The sequence below is a fragment of the Ambystoma mexicanum genome, chromosome 12 (assembly GCF_040938575.1).
Source record: "Ambystoma mexicanum isolate Mex_15411 chromosome 12, UKY_AmexF1_1, whole genome shotgun sequence".
NCBI lineage: Eukaryota > Metazoa > Chordata > Amphibia > Caudata > Ambystomatidae > Ambystoma > Ambystoma mexicanum.
Window position 1 is genome coordinate 1,216,548,899 of NC_090936.1, and position 25,671 is coordinate 1,216,574,569.

At 44.5% G+C, this 25,671-nt stretch overlaps 1 protein-coding gene across 1 annotated transcript in view; it reads right to left on the bottom strand.

The window, feature by feature from the left end:
- Positions 1 to 5,123: 5,123 nt before the first annotated feature.
- Positions 5,124 to 25,671, bottom strand: part of LOC138514392 (sodium-coupled monocarboxylate transporter 1-like) — a 501,148-nt gene continuing 480,600 nt past the window's right edge. The window contains exon 15 of the mRNA XM_069629874.1: positions 5,124 to 10,880. Coding sequence (XP_069485975.1) covers positions 10,770 to 10,880 — 111 coding nt within the window. The 3' untranslated portion in view covers positions 5,124 to 10,769. The remainder of the gene's footprint in view (positions 10,881 to 25,671) is intronic.

Below are 25,671 nucleotides of genomic sequence, written 5' to 3' on the forward strand. Positions count from 1 at the left end.
GCTACTTTATTACCTCCAGGCCAAATACAAGGACCTGCCCTTCCACTCTAAAGTTCCTCTACCTGACACGTGGACCTTCTTGCATCACAAAAAGATAGCAATAACTTCACTGCTACAAAAACACAGAGGGGTTTCTTCTGCCTTACATGGCGTTTTCCCCTTTGTGTCTACTTTGGGGAAGGGGCCACTAGTCCGCTAAGAAACCAAGCAGGCATAGTGGCTTCCCTCTGAGGTAGACCCTACCTCTACAAAAAAAAGGACTTCAGGAGAAGGGTAAGAAGGAAGGCGTCTCACACCAGCTCCAGTGAATCAAGTGAGGAAAAGGAAAAATTGTCAGATGGGAGTGACAATCCCAGTGGAGTTGACAGGGTCATCAGAATAATAATCCCACAGTGCAAGAAGACAGCAAAGAAAGCAGCAGGAATTAAGATCATGATCGATGTAGGGTCTGGGCATGAACCCAAAGAGTTGACAGATGAAGAAATCAGAAAATATATAGAAGCAAACATTCTAGCACCTGAGGGAACAAAGTTCCTTTATCCAAGGAACCACAAGAAGTATGTGGGACGATGGATCTATGCAGCCCAAATGGACAATGTAGCCAGATGACCTGGAGTGTTGATGAACATGTTAAATCAGCAGGATCTCTTAAAGGAGTAATGAAGGTATGGACTCCATATGAGGATGCCTAGATGTGAAGATTGATGAGAGAGTGGTCGATGAATCAACCAGAGGGGGGAGTGTAGAGGAGGGGCCAAATGCCTCTACCAGAAATCCTGCGCCTATCTTGCCTAAGTGTTGGAAACCGGAAATTGTGACAAGCAAAACACCAGTAATGTTGCCTATAACACAAAAAGCCTTTGAAACAAGGTATCCATTGTGAAAACCATTTTTCATGCATCCTCGGAGAGCTTACGGCCTCTTTGTGAGGAGCCCTGGAAGAAGTGTAAAGATGAATGAAAGAGGAGATTGGTGACGTCACATGAAGCAAAGACGACGCACCAAGAAGAGATGCCAAGAGAGAAGGCGAATGGACCTTACAGAATCTGATGATGAAATAAAGAGTCAAGTAACTTTTCCTGTGCGGAATGAAGATTGCACTTGCGAAGGACACTGAAAGAAAATTTAAGTCCCTTTATAACTGTACAGATGCTGCAACGCAAGTAGATTAAGTAACCATGAAGGCTGGCTATACATAGTGAATAGACTGCAGGTGGAGCCACCAATATACATATGTGTATAGAATCTGGGTGTTCCACGTCGCATTTTAGCAAGGCAGGACCTCGGTATCAGAAGGGTTGAAAGTGTGGCGCAGCAGAGAAAAACAGCTGAAGATGGAGGAAGAATCGAGAAGGCTTGTCTGGCCCAGTGTTAAGGGTTGAGGCAGCCAAGAAACTGGTTATCTATTCGAGAAGATACAATGAATGTGAGAAGCGAGGCGATCTCCTGTTGAGATGCAATGGAAAAACACTATGGGCCTCATTACACGGATGGCGGTAGACCAAGGTGCTATTAGCACCTTGGTCCATGCCGGTAAAATACCGGCACCGCCTTGGTGGAAAAGGGAATTACCGCCCTAGTCCAAGGTTGGTGGGGCAGTAATTTCCCCTTCCCCCATTGCCCTTCCCCATTCCCATTTTTGCCCCATAGGGCATAATGGGAATGGGGAAGGTGCTAATGCGGTGCCGTAATTAGCTCCCTGGTCCCTTTGCGCGTTGGTTTTTAACGCCTGCAAAAAGCAGGCGTTAAATTCTCCAACCCGCAAAGGGACCTCGTAGTAAGGCGGTAAGGTTTTACCGGTACCGGTAAAATACCGGTACTGGTAAACCCTTACCGCCGTCTTTGTAATGAGGCCCTATGAGTGCCAAGCTTTATTAATTTTATAGTATTAAATTCGAAGAAGGAGCTAAAACACTTTTGTCGGGGGGCATGGTCAAGTCCACCCACAAGCACCTGGGGTACCAGCTTGCATGTTGCTAGCGAGTGGAATATTCCAGAAGGGTACAATCATGCCAACCAATTATAGAGGGCCACGTAGCAAAGAGCCCTATAGTTTGAGAACCAATGAAACGTTGTGTATTTCATGACAATGAAGATGACTTGCACTAGGGGTGGGCATAGTTGTCCACCTGACTATAGAGACCCAATCATAATCCTATCCCCCATAGAAAGTATACCTAGATGTTCCCCGTAGACCAACCACAGTCTCAGATATGTTTTCTTAGTTTGCCACATAGTACGACGTCAATGATGATGAGTCTTTGCTATAAAAGTGTATTTTATCATGTAAAACATTGAGATATGCTGTGAGACGTCCGTTGATGTCCTTTGTACTCCCTTTTTTAGACAATTGATATTAAAACAGTTAAAGTTTTGCCAACTTCTAGAGTTGGTCTTATTATTGGTGTAAGAGTAAATTCTGCCTCCCCATCCATCCAATAAAGTGTTACCTCGCTTATAGGGCCTCCGGGTTCAACTGTGATATAGCTCAATAAGCAAAGTTATAGGATGATCGTGTCTGCAAGTCTCAAGGTGACAGGATCTCCAAGAGGCAGGGTGTGGGATGATGGATGGGGCCGATCTCTCAACAGAACAGTGTTCTCCCTTCTTACTCCAAAAGGGGACAACAAAAGCAAATGTCAGTCTCATGAAGTTCCGAGAAACAACTCAAACAATCCAACCTGAGTCATAGGTGCGAAGCAAAATGTTCTACGGTTCCTTTAACTTTCAACGAAAAGAAAAATTGAACATTATGAGGTTCATCCCTTGAGGAAGATGTTGTTTAAAAAAGGGAACAGGAAAGACCCATCCTGTTATAGACCGATAGCGCTATTGGATGCCCCTGGGCAGATCTTTTCTCGCTTGATTTTGAGAGTTTCATAAGTGGACAATTCAGGCTCAACTTAATGACCCCTTTCAGGCGGGCTTTGTAGCAAAAGTAGGCACTATTCCCAATATCATCACTTTAAATATACTTCTCTCTGAGTATGCCACTCGAAGACAAACTTTGTTTTTGGCTTTCGTTGACTTCAAGGTCGCCTTTGATTCAGTTGACAGATCTCTTTTATACACCAAAGTAGTTAAATACGATTGTGCACCTTCTCTGATTTCTTTAATAGTTTTACTTCACACGAACACCACCATGCAGGTACGACTTGCTTTGGGAGGTGACATGACAGCGAAATTCAAAACATTTAGAGGATTGAAACAAGGGTGCATTTTAGCTTCCTGTATATTCAATTTCTTAATTTTCAATCTGGGTATTGCTCTAAAGCAGATTAGCAGCGATTCACCTACTATGGGCCCATTCAAAATTCCATATCTTTTTTATGCAGATGATCTGATTCTCATTTCAAAAACTCAAAGTGGGCTACAAAAGCTCTTAGACGGTTTGGAGTACTATGTGGATAAAAATCACTTAAAAATAACCACAAATAAAACACAAATAATGGTCTGCAAATGGCACTCAGGAGCCAAAGTAAAACCTTTCATATGGAAATTGCATGACATTGCCCTTGTCAATGTACCTACTTATAAATACCTGGGTATATTAATCACTGATGCTCTTGCAAACCCAGGTCAAGATACAGAGACCAAGGGCAAATTACGATCTTTAGTTGCCTAGGCGAAATTACTAATGGGCAAATATGGAAAATTTACAATAAAACACGTACTAACTTTCTATATGCAGAAGGTCCTTCCAATCTTAACATATGGGTCGGAAGCACAATCCCCAAAAATGAACTTTGGTGGGACAGATTAGAATCGTCCTTTTGGAAGCAAGTCTTGCATCTACCGTCATGTACTCCATTACCATTCATTCGTTTTGAATTGGGCTCCCTCTCTATGTCTTCATATGTCACGTGGAAATATTGTGCGTTCTTACGAAAATGTCTTCTTTCCCTTAATCGCACAGATATTCTAGGCAAAGTGGCCTCCCATTTGTTAAATAGAAACCGAATATTTTCTCAAAAATGGTGCGGTTTAACTCTAAATGCACTAGCTGACGCGTCAATCTCGTTGGAGCTTCTTTTATCTAATGAAGGCAGTGCAAAAAAGAAAATCCAACAATATGACTGGTGTGTTAACCAAAATCGTTGTTTAAACTATAAGGACTTCAAACTAAACTTATTTGGTCACAAGCGCCACAGAATCATGGCAGATTATTTGATCAAATTCCCACGTCCAAAACTACGACAGAAGCTTCTTCGCTTCCCGCTTAACCTGTGGTCAACTTTAGATGTCCTTTCTCATAGAAACATAATTCCAAAGTGTGACAATTACTGTCGATTTTGCAAAACCCTTGATCAAAAAGAGACCTTAGAACATTGTATGGTGTACTGTCCTCAACTGAAAACTATTCGTAAGTTGTACTTTAAACATCATCTTGAAGAACAAAATAAGTATATACACAAGGATATGTGGCAGTATATTTTCACATCATCTAAACTACTTATAAAGATAGCCACTGTACAATTTTTGGATGCTGTGTTTCCTGATGAATGCTATTAGCGAGAGAAAAGTATTGCTGTAATCTAAAAAGTCCTGCCATAGATCATTAGATCTTTTTTACATTGCTGAAACCACTTATTACGATTGTTGTTTCTGCACAATTCTATCTGTAACCATCAATGAAATGTAATATCAAGTTCAAGTGCACTATTTGTAATATTGTAGCTTTATATGGTGAAAATATTTGAAAGGTTGATTCTATTAACCAAACAAATAAAATTTAAAAAAAATAAAAAGATGTTGTTGCTCCCGAAAGTGTCCTACTGGTGGGGGGCATCCAGTCATCTGCTCTTTTTACTCGAGGTCTAAGGCTTATTTACAAGGCCTACTAGACCTTGGCCTAGGGCGGCAGATTGCCAGAGGAGCAGCATTTTATTGCAGTTTATTTTCAATTTACTGGTTTTCAGTTTTTTTAAAATGAAGCCAGTTGTGTTTGCCCGAGTCTGTCTGATCCACAACGCTGCGAGTAATTATGAGCCGTTATCAGTCATACCACACTGACACCCAAAAATGTTGATGACCTAACTTGTATATGTGCTTGATATTTGCAAAAACATTATTTTTAGGGTAACTCTTTGGTCTGTTTTATGTTCACAAAATTCTCTTTAATATGCAAAACAGCCAAAACTTAATTGCTTTTATTGGTGCCACTTTACATTATCTTTGGAGTTCTTTCTAATCAATACATACATGCACTCTGTTAAGCACTCACGTGTCTATTCAAATACAAGACATGCATTTTTAAATCGTTGCAAAAATGAGGGTTTTCCCTTCAGAAAAGTAAAGGTTAAAAAGTATGCATCATTTTAGAATATTAAATGCATGCCTATGCTTAAGTCAAGCACAGAATTCTAACATGTGGCACTAAAATAATGTTCAGAAGCAAGCACTAATTTCCCAGCCCGGCCCCACTTTTCAGAGGTCTGTGGCCGCGCAAAAGCAAGCATAAAATAAATCATTGAGAAGTTAAAATGACGAAGAGTAAACCTGAATGCGCAAGTGCATCAAACCTGTGAAAGGATATCCAGAGGCATAGAAGGGTGAGAACAAAAACGGTGTGCCAAAGGTACACACTGTGTCACAGCTGTAAAGATGTCCCGTAAAGATATCCATTCAGCCATCTTTACAGAAGCTGCCCAGTACTAAGCAGGTAAATGGCATCCCTGCTGGGTTTATCATGTGCCTTTGATGACATTCTGCTGCTCGCCCAGTACTACCAGGAGAACCAACTGTAAAGTACGTCACACAATGCATAACTGCGATGTTTATAACCAGTCTTTATCTTAATTATATTTTAAATACAAAATAGGACTTTTACTGTGAAACGATACTTCAAACGACAGCAGTACATCTATATCTACACTCACCCATCTCAAAATGTTCATATGTATTGTACAGTCAAACCAACTCTACAGAGCTAACAAACATTTTAAATTACCTTAAACGCAAGCTGGCAACACCCGTAGCCTAAACCACACCCACAAAGGTACTATTGTGCTGGAACGCCCGATCCATTGCTCAATTGTACTCTTAGAGTGTTGGCTATTTTGAACAATTGCACAAACAGCAGTGATGTAAACAGCATTTAACACTTCATTTGTTACAAAAGCTGCCTGTATTGTGCAGATACGAGGAATGCTGTTGCTTCCCACACGTTCAAGGTCATCCTTATCCATTTCTCCACCGTGAGAATGCACAGCCAAGAAACATCTCCAACTGATACTCTAATGTGGTGTTTAGCCGAGGCAGAGTTCACAAATTTCACTTATGATTTTGCCATATTTTATTGGCGTTCCAGCCCAAGGGATTGGAGGTACATCGGCTGCAGCAGGTAACTTGCCTTATTTCCATGTTGCCCCCTGCTAACACCTGAGCTCTAACCATGAGAACGGGGTTGAGTTATTTTTATTCAACATGTTTATACGATGTGTCTGTACCACTTGCATATATTTCATATGTAAATTTTACCATTTCACAAGAACAGAAGTAAAAATATTTTGTTGCATTAATATTACAGAGCAGTCTAGGTGACAGCAGGCAATTTGTGAGAGAAACCAGATATTGGCATTGAAACCAAAATTCCTCATTCCAACCTTCTCTCATTTGTTTTCCAGTTGGCAGACAGCTTATGTACTTTTCACTTCCTTTACAATATTGTCTTCAGACTTAACCGAAAGTAGACAATTAGCCGTAACAATAACCTCTGGTGCACTCAACTGTAGAGCACACTGTCTTCTTCAAAGCTTGGGCAGCAGATATCTGAAAACACTCTTTCAACTAACATAACATAGTAGATAACCGGCTTGAATTAATGGACAGGAAGCAATAACATTCTAATCCCTGGACCCTTAAATACATCCTTATAATGTTATGGGGCCAAAATGGGGGACAAAATGTGAGTGAAGGGGCGTAGTTTGGACAACGCCGATAGAGTTTGTTGAAGGGGCGGAATCTAGTGAAGGTGCAGAGTTTGGCAGAGGTGGAGTAAATTTGGCGGGGGGGCATTCACTTATTTGGGCCTAGGGCAGCAGAAAGCCTAAATACACCACCGCTCAGGGTGTACGTTCTTTTGAGGCCTAGACTCACGGCTCTCTTAAAAAGAATCCTTAGAAAGAAAAAAATGTTTCATGTTCAACCAAACGAGTGGCATTGAACTCACTGTTTGGTGCTGGGATGCACGTGTGCTTCCTTTGCAGATATGTAAATTCAAGTGTAGGATGCAATGTGAAAGTGGAAAAACTCAGATGCATTGGAAACATCATTTGATGCAAACACAAGGGCCATCACTGAAGAGTCCTAAGTAAGTGTGAGAGATCTGGCTTCTCTGTAGTACAGAGGTATGTGATGTGAGATTGAGTTTGTGACTGACAGATGTATGTGTTTGCTTGCAGGACCTGTCAATTGAAATATGAAGGGTTCACGCAACCTTGCCAAGAAACTCTGTGACTGTAGAATGAATATGGGGCCAAAATATTCTATCTGTGCCCTGATGAAGGCCTAAAGAAAAACAAAGGGGTGCTCGTCAAAAGAGAAGACTCCATTTTTATAGGCCGAAACACACTGTTGTCGACATTATGTTTTTTTTAAAAACACAGTGCATTATTGAGTAAATGTGAATCTGAGACAGGAAACACATAGTCAATTTTTTCTTAGTTGACTTTGTGTGGGTGCCAACTAGGCTTGACCTATATAGATGATTGAAGTGACAATGTTGAATTGGAACGGCAGGATTTGAGGTACATGGCATAGAGTCAATTCACTGTGTTTTTGAAAAATCGCCAAAAGAAAATTGTATTGCACTAGAATAAACGGAGGCACTTTACTAAACCCATCACAACTTTTGACCTAAATATTGATTCTAAAATGTGTGCATTCAAAGTGAATATATACTGCATTGGTTTATTAACATTGGCAAAGTTGAATAAAATATATCTTTGTATTTGTGTGTGTGGGTTACTCCTGACAGGAAAGGAAACGCAGGTTGTGATTGGAGATAGCATGTGTTGATGCACAGGATGGTTGTGGAATAGCCCGCAATACTGAGTTAGGAAGTCTCTCCTATTTGTGCTCTGTGAGGTCGACGCCTCTCCCCCTCTCTAGGCTTTCCACATGTTCAAGTCTCTCTCTGCAATGACTGTCAGTTTCCATCTCTCTTGCAACCTCCATTCGTATACCTTCTCTCTGGAATCTTCTTTTCGGTGATCTTGGCTCTCGTTGCCTTGCCTCTTGTCTCTCCAGTATTCTCTCACTGATAGCCCTCATCTTCAGTATGTTCTTTTGACCGATCTTGAAGAAGGTAGCTCTTTTCCCTCTACAAGTTGTTACCTTACCCTTCAACAGTAATATCACTCTCCAGACGTATTACCCTCTAACAGATAGTATCTGCCTGTCACTGCCGCAAAAGAGTCTCTGACCCTCATTACAACCCAGGCGTTAAGGGGTTAACGGCGCCGTAAAAGGTGGCGGCGCTGTTAAACCCTTAACGCCTGATTACGAGGTCCCTTTGCGGGTGGCACTTTAACGCCTGCTTTTAGCAGGCGTTAAAAAACCAACCCGCAAAGGGACATAGGGGCTAATTACAGCACCGTAATTTACGGTGCCGTAATTAGCGCCTTCCCCAGTCCCATTGAGACCTATGGGGCAAAAATGGGGAAGGGCCATGGCGGCATGGGGAATTACCACCCCGCCAACCTCGGAATGGGGCGGTAATTCCCCATTCCGCCATGGCGGAGTCGGTAAGTTAGCGGCATGGATCTATTAGCACCATGGTCCAACGCCATGGTCGTAATGTCTATCTTTGACTCAAACGTCCCCCCTGGCTCCGACTCTGCAGCTGTCTGTCCAACCAAGCCTGCTCCTTTCTGTTGAACACACACCCGTCAAACTCCAAAAACATATTTCCTTCAACTACCACTTTCCCTACCACTTTCCCCACAATTCTCCCACTGCACCACACAAGAGTACCTGGTTCAGAGGTTCGTACAATGGCCTCCGTTCTTGAAAGCCATCCTGCTTGGATTCTTCCAGGATTCACTTGCGTCCTCCTTGCAGCTCTCCCATGTAGTGGAATGGCTGTCCTTTAAAGGCCAGTCCCCCAGCCCCCTTTTGGAGTTGGGGGGAACTCAGGAGGCGGACAAGTTCCAGAAAACCATTCAAGCCCAGGGCTGGGGCCTTATCTAAAGGAAGGCCACCCAGACTAGCACCAGATGGCAGTAGCTGGTCAATTGAATCTGTACTGGCATATTCAGGCACTGCCCCCAGGCAAATGATAGCTCTGCTGTGTGTTCCCCTGACACAACATGCTATTCCCATATACATGAAAGCAGCACCTTAGTTCATATATACTTGTTAAGTAGCTAGTTATTTTACGTGTTACCGTTTTTTATAACATATTCAGGCAAATATCCTGTGCCATCACATCCAGTAATATTATAGGAATAAAAAGGTCATGTGATTCTGCTTCCTGCAATTGTATTGGGCATGTGATGCCACTCACCCACCCATGGATAGATGCCCTGAGTCACAGGATATTAATGATGAGGACCTTTGGAAAGCAGTTACACCAGCAGTACTTCTGCAGGGTTTATAGTGATTGTTTCGACAGCCAAAGTTTCGAATGGCAAAGTTTCGACAACAAATGCGTCAAAAAAAACATTTTTCTTTTTTAATGGGGGGGTCCCCCCAACCCCTGTTTTTTTGACCCCTTAACACCCATTTTAACAACAAAAAAACCTTTACCTAACAAAAAAATGCATTTTTTGATGCATTTTTGTCGAAACCTTTGGCATTCGAAACTATGTTTTCGAAACAATGCCTAGATACCCCTCTGCGGCACTAATCAGCCAAGCGGCCATCTTAGAAGGGTGTCATCTGATGATTTTCTAAAGAATGAGATTATACAAGGAAGTCTATACCTTTAAGGATATCTGTATACTGCCATGGACTATATTGATGAAAGCTCTTATCCGTCTGTGGTGCTACCTTTTTTTAATCGTGTTTGCCAAATGTCTTTTAATTGCGGTTGGAGATGATTGTGAGATTTGACAAGACTTGGGAATATATTTTTGCTCTTTTGGTAGGTGGCCTTCAGGGGAGTATCCAGCATTGCAGGAGTGGGAGGCCTTGCTCACGAAACAACTATTTATACTGGAAGAGACTGCAAAAAAATATATTTTGAATAAAATCATTTAGATGGTATTTTGACTAGAGTATTCCAGACTGGAAATCAGGTTGTTAAATCAATTTTTCTAAAAAAATAGTTTAGACTTGTTTTTATTAGTTTCGTTTTTTAGGGTCCAACCTGGGCCCGGCTTACATAAGCAGCAGTCACAGCGAGGTGCGGACATGAGGTCTGCAGGCCTCTACAAAGCAACAAGAGCCTGCAATGGGCAGTTCATATTATACCAGCACCATCAGTGAGTCCATGGCCATAGACTCAGCCATCTTCCTCAGTGGTACTGAAGCCATCTTCTGTGCTGGGCTCTCAAGTTTATTCAATGAGGTTTTGCAAGATAAGACCCTCCCCATTGATTCCGCCAGGGCATGGGGAGGGGGATCCGAAGTACAAGGTTCCGGGCACAGCAATAGAGTTGGTGGAGTGTTTGTTGAGAGCTGGACTTTTGGGACCCAAGAACATTTCCTGGTAGGGCTAGAAGGAGGAAGTCTGCAACAGAATGAAAATGGTACCAGCTCACTGCAAGTTGGGGTACAGCAAGGTCCTTCTTCATCTTCCAGCGTCACCAATCCACGCAGAGGGTTCACATGAGACCTGCATCTGTGTTCCCGCTCTTTTCTGTGTCTTTCATTGCAAAGCTTTCAAAGGCAGGATTGGACGTGGCTTGTCCAATGGCCGAGGGAGGTTTCCTCACCTAGACACAAAAAGACCCATCAATAAACATCAATACATCTGAATTCTGCTGGACAGACTCTGGCCAGATCATGTGCAGTCAGTGCTAAGGGGAACATCCATGTGTATGGTGATCTTAGGTCAGGCACGTTCTGCATAATGAGGGGAGAGCAGGCACGTCCTGCATAATGACATAGAAAAGGGACATCAGGAGGAGAGCAGGCACGTCCTGCACAATGACATAGAAAAGGGACATCAGGGGTAGAGCAGGCAGATCCTGCACAATGACATAGAAAAGGGACATCAGGGGGAGAGCAGGCACGTCCTGCACAATGACATAGAAAAGGGACATCAGGGGGAGAGCAGGCACGTTCTGCATAATGACATAGAAAAGGGACATCAGGGGGAGAGCAGTCAGGTCCTGCATAATGACATAGAAAAGGGACATCAGGGGGAGAGCAGGCACGTTCTGCATAATGACATAGAAAAGGGACATGTGGGGGAGAGCAGGCACGTCCTGCATAATGCCATAGAAAAGGGACATCAGGGGGAGAGCAGTCAGGTCCTGCATAATGACATAGAAAAGGGACATCAGGGGGAGAGCAGGCACGTTCTGCATAATGACATAGAAACGGGACATGTGGGGGAGAGCAGGCACGTTCTGCATAATGACATAGAAAAGGGACATCATGGGGAGAGCAGGCACGTTCTGCATAATGACATAGAAAAGGGACATGTGGGGGAGAGCAGGTACGTCCTACATAATGCCATAGAAAAGGGACATCAGGGGGAGAGCAGTCAGGTCCTGCATAATGACATAGAAAAGGGACATCAGGGGGAGAGCAGGCACGTCCTGCACAATGACATAGAAAAGGGACATCAGGGGGAGAGCAGGCACGTCCTGCATAATGACATAGAAAAGGGACATCAGGGGGAGAGCAGGCACGTTCTGCATAATGACATAGAAACGGGACATGTGGGGGAGAGCAGGCACGTTCTGCATAATGACATAGAAAAGGGACATCATGGGGAGAGCAGGCACGTACTGCATAATGACATAGAAAAGGGACATCACGGGGAGAGCAGGCACGTCCTGCATAATGACATAGAAAAGGGACATCAGGGGGAGAGCAGGCACGTTCATTGAGAGCAGGCACGCTCTGCAGTCTGAAACAGTATGCAGGGGCAATATTTACCAGCAATAACTTCACCTTTTGAGCCTCCAGAACAAGTCATACACGTCATAAGCCGGATCCGCTTTTGAAAGCCACATTCATATATCTTCCATCATTGGTGTTCCTTAGCCAGAAATTCGAAGGTAGCCGACCCCCAATTGACCCCCATAAGACATAAACTGACCTTTGACCTCAATTACATCATACAAAGTGACAGCACACAGCCTTTGATCCGAATGAAATGAAAGGACAAACTAAAAGTAGGAGTCACAAGAGGGTGAGTTGAAACCTTTGGTGACCCCTAATTGACACTCCTGCGATGGCTTCCTGTGCTATGGAAAAATGAGGGTCCCTTCTGTGGTGGCAGACAGATGCAAGAACCTTTTGAGCTTGCACCATGTACAGTATGAACATGCATAAACAAGTGGGTTAGAAATGGGCAAAAGCAGGTAAAGCACAATGTGAGGGCACGTCTGTTGGCATAGAAAAATAAGCACTGGCAATACCAACAGTGCAGACTTTTGTGTAGGCATAGGAAAGGCACTTGCCAGGCACTGCTGTAGTGGTATTAACTGGCCATTGATGGTAGCAGCTGCAACATGGTGTGAGTAGCTGGGCACCTAATAGCAGTGTCTGGCGTATGCCTAATACTTATACACAAGCCATAACTGTTGGCTTTGCCAATGTTTGTTTTAACAGTACTTCAGTGAAGGACATGCATAGTGCTTATAAATAGAGTCGCTGAAGGCAGACCTGGTTAAGAAATTCTTATTACACCAGTAATGCATTTACAGTCCCAATTAAGCCATTAACTCTCTGAAGACTGCTTTGGAAAAACACTAGCAGGAACTTCAATGAAAACATTTGATGGTAAGGCTTGATTAAAGTGAGCACAAAGAGTTCCCATGAGGAGGTGTTTTGGGTGGTGAGGGGTAGGAACTGCGTGGGAATGGCCATGGGGATTAGTATGGCCATGGGCAGGCAATGAGAGGGGACATAACAAAACAACACTTGCAAGCTGTGTGTCCCTCCTCACATGGATTTCTCCCGATCTGTACTCTAGTGCAATAGTTTCAGCTTATAGGTGGTGCATGTGCTATCTAATAGCCTAAACTAATAAGGTTAGTACATATCTCATGGAAGCAAAGAAACTGCTTGGGATATGATAGTGGGCAAGGGCATGCTTGAAGGTTAGTAGGAATCACAGCAGTCACGCTTAAATCAACACTGACAACACTGATATAAGGCTATGACATCATTCTGAGCCTTTTCATGGAATTATTGATGCTAACATTTGGACATTTCTCCTTACATGTGCATAGCCACAATATTTAGTAATGCTTTGACTGTGGGGATTACTTTTCTTATTAATAGAACACCTACTATTTGCCTTGTTTTAACTGCTTAGAAGCAGGGCAAACGTCAGAGCACATTTCATATAAATGCGACAATATTAATGTTATATTTTGTATTGAAAAAGGACTGGGGGAACAGGGGTCAGGAGAGGGTGCGGGGCAAATATAAATGTATCTTTTTATCTGCGCTCAGTGAGTTAAATGGTCAACTGTGACATTTGCCTGCCTGCACTTTCAGCAATGTGCTCCACTTCAAGAGCTTCTTAGACAGAATCAACTTGACTGTTTTATCTCTTTATGGCCCATCATTTTGGGCACGCCAAAATACTCCATGTTGACGCTACTGTGGTCTAAAGTTTCCCTAATGCTGAACGAATATGTTACTATACAACATGTTTATGTATAGCGCTTCATGCTTGAATCCCCCCACTTTTAAGTGCTGTAACAATGGTGGAATTACTACCAAATATAATTGTACTCAATTTATGAACCTCCAAAGGATGAAAGGCTGATTAGATTGTAGCTTGGGACCAGGTATGTTATTATGCTGCCTGTCATGTGATGTGACAGCGCGTGACATCACAGTGTGATCTGACACACACTGACTAGGGAGAGGGAGCCCTCTCTGACTACATCCAGGAAGCTGGGCCGTGGCTCTTTCATTTCATCCCCGGTGCTTCCACACTCACCCACCCTGTTGAAGAAATAAACTCAAGGTGAGTGCATTCTCGTTTTCTGTCACGTGCTTTTTAGGCCAGGTTAGGTTAGGGGTATCACATGGAATTGGAGTCCGTGGTGCTGTGTCTGTAGGGGACGGTGACCTGGGTGATCCCGCTACTCCACCCCTGTAATGCCCCTACATAGGGGAATGTATTGGATGCTAAATAAATATTGATGGATTCGGCCTGCGAAACACCGATTAGAAGAGGCGCTATGATTGTTCAAAGCACTTGGCACATACCATGGAAGTGGGGCGGAGGGGGGACCATTGCCTGGCAGACCAAATTACATGTTTTCATTTAAATACATTCCATTATTCCAAGCCAAACACTCAAGTCCAGGACACTGGGACGCACGAGGAAACGCTGTGTGCTGGTCTCTGTGTTTGTAAACTGTCGCTGATTGGCTCTTTGCAATAGAAATCACGTTTCTGTTGGTTTAAGAAATATTCCCAGTTGCAGAAAGCATTTAATGTTAGGCCTGGGGGAGTCTCGGGGCTTTAAAATGCACCCGGGATGGATTCACTGCTGCGTGCTCTGCTCAGAGTCTGCTGCTGCTGCTGGAGAAGCCACAACTCTTCTTCTGAAACGTTGCAATTTGAACACTTTCTCTTTCCCAGAAGGCGTGTTACGTGAGAACCTACTTTCTTGGTATCTATTCACGAAATACCACCAGAGTCTCTGGGCCAAGAAATAAGAACTATAGTACCTCCACCTACCTTTATTAAGGGACAAATGCCCGGAAGCCCTGTGCAACGGACAAATGCCCGGAAGCCCTGTGCAACACGGGAAGCCCTGTGCAACACGGGAAGCCCTGTGCAACACGGGAAGCCCTGTGCAACACGGGAAACCCTGTGCAACACGGGAAGATGTATCCCCTTAACAAATGCAATTTAATACGACTGTCAGAAGTCATCCTGAATATGAATACAACAAACGCAGAGCGCCAGGATTGAGAGCTCACTGCTCGTTATCTCACCTCCAGGGGTCTTAAATAAGGGTACACATATATACTGGCCCCGCATTTTCAACACACTACCTCCAGGATCCAGCTCCCCTTTTCAATATCTGAAAGCAGTTCTAAATTCAATGATTTAAACTACAAATCCCAGAAAACACCTGACCACAGAGTTCAGGGAGAACAGCCCTATGTAGTATGTAGTAGAAAATGTGAAAAAAAGGTGTATTTGATGTTGCAGCTTGAAGTGTGCGCATGGCAAATCGATGTATGAACCAAACACATTGTCTGCAGACCCATGACGTTATCTGCTATGGGGTCCTTTGTGCACAAATGTCACTATGCATCTGCACACTACACAGAACCGGAACCTGGAGGTAACCCTTGTGTTCGGGTACCTGCGGTGTCACTCAAACACTGCCTTTGGCAGTGGTTTCCAACAGCTTCATTCTTGAGATTCCTAAACTAGTATGGGCAGGAATTTCAAGCAATGAACAAATGCAAGTAGCTTATATATCAAGTGGCCGAAGGCACAGTTGGTTAAGACATTTGTATTACAGTAGGAGCTCGGTTAAAGATGCAATTAAGGCATACCTTTCGGAAGACAGTTTAGAATGAACACTAACAGGATATTAAAAGCACAGAGCTAGCTCAAAGAGATGCTTGAGATATTCAATTTTGAATATCAGTCCTGAAGAGTCATTTAACTTAACCTTAACTTGATCAAAAAAAGCATCACTCATGGTTGGAAATTGGTTGGGGGTGGCTGGGTGCTATTTAGCTCCTGCCTGTTCCCTAGAAGAGCCTGGTTAACTTGATACCAACCTCTACCAGGAGCTACTTAGCTACCTTTGACTCCCCAGGCCAACTGATGCCAAACAAAAGCACCTATGTGAAGCCTTGGTGTGCCATTACTGTTCTCATGACAGTCACCCATGTACGAAGTTTACCAATTTAGGTGGCTTCACAGTGGTGAGAAACACCTAAAAAGAGAAGGGGATACAATGCTCTTCCCCAATCCACTTTATTATTTATGCCTCTGTATCTTTAAGGTAATCATGGCCCGAACAGGGTGGAGTCAGGTGAAGTGGCAGATTCTGGTAAAGGGGGTGGAGTAAAGCAGGGGGACAAGCACTTTACTGGGCCTAGGGCAACAGAAATCCTAAATAGGCCACTGCTGACAGTGCATGAGTAAGCATTTTCTCTTTGCATGACGTCACATTTCTGTATGGCAGATTTCTCAGATTTTCTGTAACATGGATCTGTTAAAATGAGAATTAAACTGGCCATTGTACAATTTAAAAAGCTGTGCTATTCACAAGAATGTAAATACGATCCTATTACTGTACTGTAAGGAATCTTTTCATAATAGCATGTCTTTAACATAGAGATCCGCCATTTTGGAATCATCGCATTCTTCTCTCTAATCATAATAATAGATGCGTCACTACGCACACTCATTTTCCAAGAGCACGGAGCAATTCTTTGACAAAATTATTTGCATGCAAATACAGGATAGGAATGAGTCCTTTTCGTAGTTCCTTTGTGTGCTTTTCACATTGAAAAATGTAAAGAAAGGTTGTTAAAGCCAATAGCACTAAATGCACATATGAAAATATGCATCTCTCTATGTGTTTTACTAAAACCTGCTCTAGGTCTATATGACTTTCCTGGACTGAGAGCTGTTCAAATCGCAGGTATATTTAGGCAGTTTACGATACCCCCATCATTAACAGTGAAACACTTTTGCACTTGAAAAACTGGGAGAGAGAAAAGAGGAAAAGAAAACTGGAACTGGAAGGCACTACCCCTGAGCATCAAAAACGAGGATTCCTTACTAAAATTCAAAAAAGCACTGAAAACCTGGTTATTCAATAAATATTAACCGTTTAAGCCCCACCCTCCCATGACCAACTACACTGCTAAGGGCATCCGCAGAACTGCAAGTAGTGCTGAAACAAAATGGGAATGGCTACCTGACCAATTGGAATTTGGTATAAACAATCGGACTATATGATCTCTTGTAACCTATGTATAAAAATGTGTTCTTGTTTGTAACTGCAATATTGTATAATAATGAGCAAATTACCTGTATTTTCGCCGTGATACCCCAGGGTCTGGGCGAGTAACAAATGTAATGAATAATAAATAAATAAAATAAAAACAGCTCCTACGTAATGTATTCTTGGAGTATTTCTATCAGCTACTCAGGAAAACATGTAGCAGTGTCTCTCTTGCGGCTTCCTTGCTGGAGTATGCCTTTAGAAACTATGGAGGATTGTCTCTCTTCCGGCTTCCTTGCTGGAGTAGGCCTTTAGAAACTATGGAGGATTGTCTCTCTTGCGGCTTCCTTGCTGGAGTAGGCCTTTAGAAACTATGGAGGATTGTCTCTCTTGCGGCTTCCTTGCTGGAGTAGGCCTTTAGAAACTATGGAGGATTGTCTCTCTTGCGGCTTCCTTGCTGGAGTGTGCCTTTAGAAACTATGGAGCATTGTCTCTCTTGCGGCTTCCTTGCTGGAGTGTGCCTTTAGAAACTATGGAGCATTGTCTCTCTTGCGGCTTCCTTGCTGGAGTGTGCCTTTAGAAACTATGGAGCATTGTCTCTCTTGCGGCTTCCTTGCTGGAGTATGCCTTTAGAAACTATGGAGGATTGTCTCTCTTGCGGCTTCCTTGCTGGAGTGTGCCTTTAGAAACTATGGAGGATTGTCTCTCTTGCGGCTTCCTTGCTGGAGTGTGCCTTTAGAAACTATGGAGGATTGTCTCTCTTGCGGCTTCCTTGCTGGAGTGTGCCTTTAGAAACTATGGAGGATTGTCTCTCTTGCGGCTTCCTTGCTGGAGTGTGCCTTTAGAAACTATGGAGGATTGTCTCTCTTGCGGCTTCGTTGCTGGAGTGTGCCTTTAGAAACTATGGAGCATTGTCTCTCTTGCGGCTTCCTTGCTGGAGTATGCCTTTAGAAACTATGGAGCATTGTCTCTCTTGCGGCTTCCTTGCTGGAGTATGCCTTTAGAAACTATGGAGCATTGTCTCTCTTGCGGCTTCCTTGCTGGAGTGTGCCTTTAGAAACTATGGAGCATTGTCTCTCTTGCGGCTTCCTTGCTGGAGTGTGCCTTTAGAAACTATGGAGCATTGTCTCTCTTGCGGCTTCCTTGCTGGAGTGTGCCTTTAGAAACTATGGAGCATTGTCTCTCTTGCGGCTTCCTTGCTGGAGTGTGCCTTTAGAAACTATGGAGCATTGTCTCTCTTGCGGCTTCCTTGCTGGAGTGTGCCTTTAGAAACTATGGAGGATTGTCTCTCTTGCGGCTTCCTTGCTGGAGTGTGCCTTTAGAAACTATGGAGGATTGTCTCTCTTGCGGCTTCCTTGCTGGAGTGTGCCTTTAGAAACTATGGAGGATTGTCTCTCTTGCGGCTTCCTTGCTGGAGTGTGCCTTTAGAAACTATGGAGGATTGTCTCTCTTGCGGCTTCCTTGCTGGAGTGTGCCTTTAGAAACTATGGAGGATTGTCTCTCTTGCGGCTTCCTTGCTGGAGTGTGCCTTTAGAAACTATGGAGGATTGTCTCTCTTGCGGCTTCCTTGCTGGAGTGTGCCTTTAGAAACTATGGAGCATTGTCTCTCTTGCGGCTTCCTTGCTGGAGTGTGCCTTTAGAAACTATGGAGCATTGTCTCTCTTGCGGCTTCCTTGCTGGAGTGTGCCTTTAGAAACTATGGAGGATTGTCTCTCTTGCGGCTTCCTTGCTGGAGTGTGCCTTTAGAAACTATGGAGGATTGTCTCTCTTGCGGCTTCCTTGCTGGAGTGTGCCTTTAGAAACTATGGAGGATTGTCTCTCTTGCGGCTTCCTTGCTGGAGTGTGCCTTTAGAAACTATGGAGGATTGTCTCTCTTGCGGCTTCCTTGCTGGAGTGTGCCTTTAGAAACTATGGAGGATTGTCTCTCTTGCGGCTTCCTTGATGGAGTGTGCCTTTAGAAACTATGGAGCATTGTCTCTCTTGCGGCTTCCTTGCTGGAGTATGCCTTTAGAAACTATGGAGCATTGTCTCTCTTGCGGCTTCCTTGCTGGAGTATGCCTTTAGAAACTATGGAGCATTGTCTCTCTTGCGGCTTCCTTGCTGGAGTATGCCTTTAGAAACTATGGAGCATTGTCTCTCTTGCGGCTTCCTTGCTGGAGTATGCCTTTAGAAACTATGGAGCATTGTCTCTCTTGCGGCTTCCTTGCTGGAGTATGCCTTTAGAAACTATGGAGCATTGTCTCTCTTGCGGCTTCCTTGCTGGAGTATGCCTTTAGAAACTATGGAGCATTGTCTCTCTTGCGGCTTCCTTGCTGGAGTATGCCTTTAGAAACTATGGAGCATTGTCTCTCTTGCGGCTTCCTTGCTGGAGTATGCCTTTAGAAACTATGGAGCATTGTCTCTCTTGCGGCTTCCTTGCTGGAGTATGCCTTTAGAAACTATGGAGCATTGTCTCTCTTGCGGCTTCCTTGCTGGAGTATGCCTTTAGAAACTATGGAGCATTGTCTCTCTTGCGGCTTCCTTGCTGGAGTATGCCTTTAGAAACTATGGAGCATTGTCTCTCTTGCGGCTTCCTTGCTGGAGTGTGCCTTTAGAAACTATGGAGCATTGTCTCTCTTGCGGCTTCCTTGCTGGAGTGTGCCTTTAGAAACTATGGAGGATTGTCTCTCTTGCGGCTTCGTTGCTGGAGTGTGCCTTTAGAAACTATGGAGCATTGTCTCTCTTGCGGCTTCCTTGCTGGAGTATGCCTTTAGAAACTATGGAGCATTGTCTCTCTTGCGGCTTCCTTGCTGGAGTATGCCTTTAGAAACTATGGAGCATTGTCTCTCTTGCGGCTTCCTTGCTGGAGTATGCCTTTAGAAACTATGGAGCATTGTCTCTCTTGCGGCTTCCTTGCTGGAGTGTGCCTTTAGAAACTATGGAGCATTGTCTCTCTTGCGGCTTCCTTGCTGGAGTGTGCCTTTAGAAACTATGGAGCATTGTCTCTCTTGCGGCTTCCTTGCTGGAGTGTGCCTTTAGAAACTATGGAGCATTGTCTCTCTTGCGGCTTCCTTGCTGGAGTGTGCCTTTAGAAACTATGGAGCATTGTCTCTCTTGCGGCTTCCTTGCTGGAGTATGCCTTTAGAAACTATGGAGGATTGTCTCTCTTGCGGCTTCCTTGCTGGAGTGTGCCTTTAGAAACTATGGAGGATTGTCTCTCTTGCGGCTTCCTTGCTGGAGTGTGCCTTTAGAAACTATGGAGGATTGTCTCTCTTGCGGCTTCCTTGCTGGAGTGTGCCTTTAGAAACTATGGAGGATTGTCTCTCTTGCGGCTTCCTTGCTGGAGTGTGCCTTTAGAAACTATGGAGCATTGTCTCTCTTGCGGCTTCCTTGCTGGAGTGTGCCTTTAGAAACTATGGAGCATTGTCTCTCTTGCGGCTTCCTTGCTGGAGTGTGCCTTTAGAAACTATGGAGGATTGTCTCTCTTGCGGCTTCCTTGCTGGAGTGTGCCTTTAGAAACTATGGAGGATTGTCTCTCTTGCGGCTTCCTTGCTGGAGTGTGCCTTTAGAAACTATGGAGGATTGTCTCTCTTGCGGCTTCCTTGCTGGAGTGTGCCTTTAGAAACTATGGAGGATTGTCTCTCTTGCGGCTTCCTTGCTGGAGTGTGCCTTTAGAAACTATGGAGGATTGTCTCTCTTGCGGCTTCCTTGATGGAGTGTGCCTTTAGAAACTATGGAGCATTGTCTCTCTTGCGGCTTCCTTGCTGGAGTATGCCTTTAGAAACTATGGAGCATTGTCTCTCTTGCGGCTTCCTTGCTGGAGTATGCCTTTAGAAACTATGGAGCATTGTCTCTCTTGCGGCTTCCTTGCTGGAGTATGCCTTTAGAAACTATGGAGCATTGTCTCTCTTGCGGCTTCCTTGCTGGAGTATGCCTTTAGAAACTATGGAGCATTGTCTCTCTTGCGGCTTCCTTGCTGGAGTATGCCTTTAGAAACTATGGAGCATTGTCTCTCTTGCGGCTTCCTTGCTGGAGTATGCCTTTAGAAACTATGGAGCATTGTCTCTCTTGCGGCTTCCTTGCTGGAGTATGCCTTTAGAAACTATGGAGCATTGTCTCTCTTGCGGCTTCCTTGCTGGAGTATGCCTTTAGAAACTATGGAGCATTGTCTCTCTTGCGGCTTCCTTGCTGGAGTATGCCTTTAGAAACTATGGAGCATTGTCTCTCTTGCGGCTTCCTTGCTGGAGTATGCCTTTAGAAACTATGGAGCATTGTCTCTCTTGCGGCTTCCTTGCTGGAGTGTGCCTTTAGAAACTATGGAGCATTGTCTCTCTTGCGGCTTCCTTGCTGGAGTGTGCCTTTAGAAACTATGGAGCATTGTCTCTCTTGCGGCTTCCTTGCTGGAGTGTGCCTTTAGAAACTATGGAGGATTGTCTCTCTTGCGGCTTCCTTGCTGGAGTGTGCCTTTAGAAATATGGAGGATTGTCTCTCTTGCGGCTTCCTTGCTGGAGTGTGCCTTTAGAAACTATGGAGGATTGTCTCTCTTGCGGCTTCCTTGCTGGAGTATGCCTTTAGAAACTATGGAGGATTGTCTCTCTTGCGGCTTCCTTGCTGGAGTGTGCCTTTAGAAACTATGGAGGATTGTCTCTCTTGCGGCTTCCTTGCTGGAGTGTGCCTTTAGAAACTATGGAGCATTGTCTCTCTTGCGGCTTCCTTGCTGGAGTATGCCTTTAGAAACTATGGAGCATTGTCTCTCTTGCGGCTTCCTTGCTGGAGTATGCCTTTAGAAACTATGGAGCATTGTCTCTCTTGCGGCTTCCTTGCTGGAGTATGCCTTTAGAAACTATGGAGCATTGTCTCTCTTGCGGCTTCCTTGCTGGAGTATGCCTTTAGAAACTATGGAGCATTGTCTCTCTTGCGGCTTCCTTGCTGGAGTATGCCTTTAGAAACTATGGAGCATTGTCTCTCTTGCGGCTTCCTTGCTGGAGTGTGCCTTTAGAAACTATGGAGCATTGTCTCTCTTGCGGCTTCCTTGCTGGAGTGTGCCTTTAGAAACTATGGAGCATTGTCTCTCTTGCGGCTTCCTTGCTGGAGTGTGCCTTTAGAAACTATGGAGGATTGTCTCTCTTGCGGCTTCCTTGCTGGAGTGTGCCTTTAGAAACTATGGAGGATTGTCTCTCTTGCGGCTTCCTTGCTGGAGTATGCCTTTAGAAACTATGGAGGATTGTCTCTCTTGCGGCTTCCTTGCTGGAGTATGCCTTTAGAAACTATGGAGGATTGTCTCTCTTGCGGCTTCCTTGCTGGAGTATGCCTTTAGAAACTATGGAGGATTGTCTCTCTTGCGGCTTCCTTGCTGGAGTGTGCCTTTAGAAACTATGGAGCATTGTCTCTCTTGCGGCTTCCTTGCTGGAGTGTGCCTTTAGAAACTATGGAGCATTGTCTCTCTTGCGGCTTCCTTGCTGGAGTGTGCCTTTAGAAACTATGGAGGATTGTCTCTCTTGCGGCTTCCTTGCTGGAGTGTGCCTTTAGAAACTATGGAGGATTGTCTCTCTTGCGGCTTCCTTGCTGGAGTATGCCTTTAGAAACTATGGAGGATTGTCTCTCTTGCGGCTTCCTTGCTGGAGTGTGCCTTTAGAAACTATGGAGGATTGTCTCTCTTGCGGCTTCCTTGCTGGAGTGTGCCTTTAGAAACTATGGAGGATTGTCTCTCTTGCGGCTTCCTTGATGGAGTGTGCCTTTAGAAACTATGGAGGATTGTCTCTCTTGCGGCTTCCTTGCTGGAGTATGCCTTTAGAAACTATGGAGGATTGTCTCTCTTGCGGCTTCCTTGCTGGAGTGTGCCTTTAGAAACTATGGAGGATTGTCTCTCTTGCGGCTTCCTTGATGGAGTGTGCCTTTAGAAACTATGGAGCATTGCCTCTCTTGCGGCTTCCTTGCTGGAGTATGCCTTTAGAAACTATGGAGCATTGTCTCTCTTGCGGCTTCCTTGCTGGAGTATGCCTTTAGAAACTATGGAGGATTGTCTCTCTTGCGGCTTCCTTGCTGGAGTATGCCTTTAGAAACTATGGAGGATTGTCTCTCTTGCGGCTTCCTTGCTGGAGTATGCCTTTAGAAACTATGGAGCATTGTCTCTCTTGCGGCTTCCTTGCTGGAGTATGCAAACTATGGAGGATTGTCTCTCTTGCGGCTTCCTTGCTGGAGTATGCCTTTAGAAACTATGGAGGATTGTCTCTCTTGCGGCTTCCTTGCTGGAGTGTGCCTTTAGAAACTATGGAGCATTGTCTCTCTTGCGGCTTCCTTGCTGGAGTATGCCTTTAGACACTATGGAGGATTGTCTCTCTTGCGGCTTCCTTGCTGGAGTATGCCTTTAGAAACTATGGAGCATTGTCTCTCTTGCGGCTTCCTTGCTGGAGTATGCCTTTAGAAACTATGGAGCATTGTCTCTCTTGCGGCTTCCTTGCTGGAGTATGCCTTTAGAAACTATGGAGGATTGTCTCTCTTGCGGCTTCCTTGCTGGAGTATGCCTTTAGAAACTATGGAGCATTGTCTCTCTTGCGGCTTCCTTCCTGGAGTATGCCTTTAGAAACTATGGAGCATTGTCTCTCTTGCGGCTTCCTTGCTGGAGTATGCCTTTAGAAACTATGGAGGATTGTCTCTCTTGCGGCTTCCTTGCTGGAGTATGCCTTTAGAAACTATGGAGGATTGTCTCTCTTGCGGCTTCCTTGATGGAGTGTGCCTTTAGAAACTATGGAGCATTGTCTCTCTTGCGGCTTCCTTGCTGGAGTATGCCTTTAGAAACTATGGAGCATTGTCTCTCTTGCGGCTTCCTTGCTGGAGTATGCCTTTAGAAACTATGGAGGATTGTCTCTCTTGCGGCTTCCTTGCTGGAGTGTGCCTTTAGAAACTATGGAGGATTGTCTCTCTTGCGGCTTCCTTGATGGAGTGTGCCTTTAGAAACTATGGAGGATTGTCTCTCTTGCGGCTTCCTTGCTGGAGTGTGCCTTTAGAAACTATGGAGGATTGTCTCTCTTGCGGCTTCCTTGCTGGAGTATGCCTTTAGAAACTATGGAGGATTGTCTCTCTTGCGGCTTCCTTGCTGGAGTATGCCTTTAGAAACTATGGAGCATTGTCTCTCTTGCGGCTTCCTTGCTGGAGTATGCCTTTAGAAACTATGGAGCATTGTCTCTCTTGCGGCTTCCTTGCTGGAGTATGCCTTTAGAAACTATGGAGCATTGTCTCTCTTGCGGCTTCCTTGCTGGAGTATGCCTTTAGAAACTATGGAGCATTGTCTCTCTTGCGGCTTCCTTGCTGGAGTATGCCTTTAGAAACTATGGAGCATTGTCTCTCTTGCGGCTTCCTTGCTGGAGTATGCCTTTAGAAACTATGGAGCATTGTCTCTCTTGCGGCTTCCTTGCTGGAGTATGCCTTTAGAAACTATGGAGCATTGTCTCTCTTGCGGCTTCCTTGCTGGAGTATGCCTTTAGAAACTATGGAGCATTGTCTCTCTTGCGGCTTCCTTGCTGGAGTATGCCTTTAGAAACTATGGAGCATTGTCTCTCTTGCGGCTTCCTTGCTGGAGTATGCCTTTAGAAACTATGGAGCATTGTCTCTCTTGCGGCTTCCTTGCTGGAGTATGCCTTTAGAAACTATGGAGCATTGTCTCTCTTGCGGCTTCCTTGCTGGAGTATGCCTTTAGAAACTATGGAGCATTGTCTCTCTTGCGGCTTCCTTGCTGGAGTATGCCTTTAGAAACTATGGAGCATTGTCTCTCTTGCGGCTACCTTGCTGGAGTATGCCTTTAGAAACTATGGAGGATTGTCTCTCTTCCGGCTTCCTTGCTGGAGTATGCCTTTAGAAACTATGGAGCATTGTCTCTCTTGCGGCTTCCTTGCTAGAGTATGCCTTTAGAAACTATGGAGGATTGTCTCTATTGTTTGCTGTTCATGCAAGAGTGTCCTAATTTGGAATCGCGGCAAAGGAAGATGACCAAACAAATACCTGGTTTTAAGATGGTGGTCAGTAGAACTCAATATTTGTGACCACCAAGTCAGTCACTTCATTCGGTGATCCTGATGACTGTCAGTCTCAGAAGCCTAGGACAGTCAAAACAGATAAGGGAACACACTCTAAATGAAGGTGCAGATCCTGGTACAAAGTCAAGCATTTTCAAGGGCATTCTGCCCTGTAGAAGGGTGGCTAGTAGGAGAACTCCATGCCTCTCGAACCAACCGAACCAACCGATAAGGCTGGCTTTGACGGTTTATCATCCAGCGCTACTGCATGATGAAGGAGTGGTGTTATTACCAAGTAGATATCTTCTCCTTCACTCGGCGCAGCAACCTGTGCAGTAGTGTTTTCTTTTTGCAGCAGTTCAGATCCATGGTCTGCAATCAGCGACACGCACTTCTACAGTTATCTCCTGCAAAAGGTTCACATGAGTAACTGGTGATGTCTTGCAGATGGAACAGATGAGTAGAACCGGTGCTACTACAGTCTTCTTACTCAGATTACCAATTTCTGTTTTTTGCTTAACCAAATTGAAGATGAGAAATAATGAGTCCCTTTTCACTATAGCCTGCAGTTGTGAGTATATCAGAAAGCAATTTTCCAGAGTCTTTGAAGAT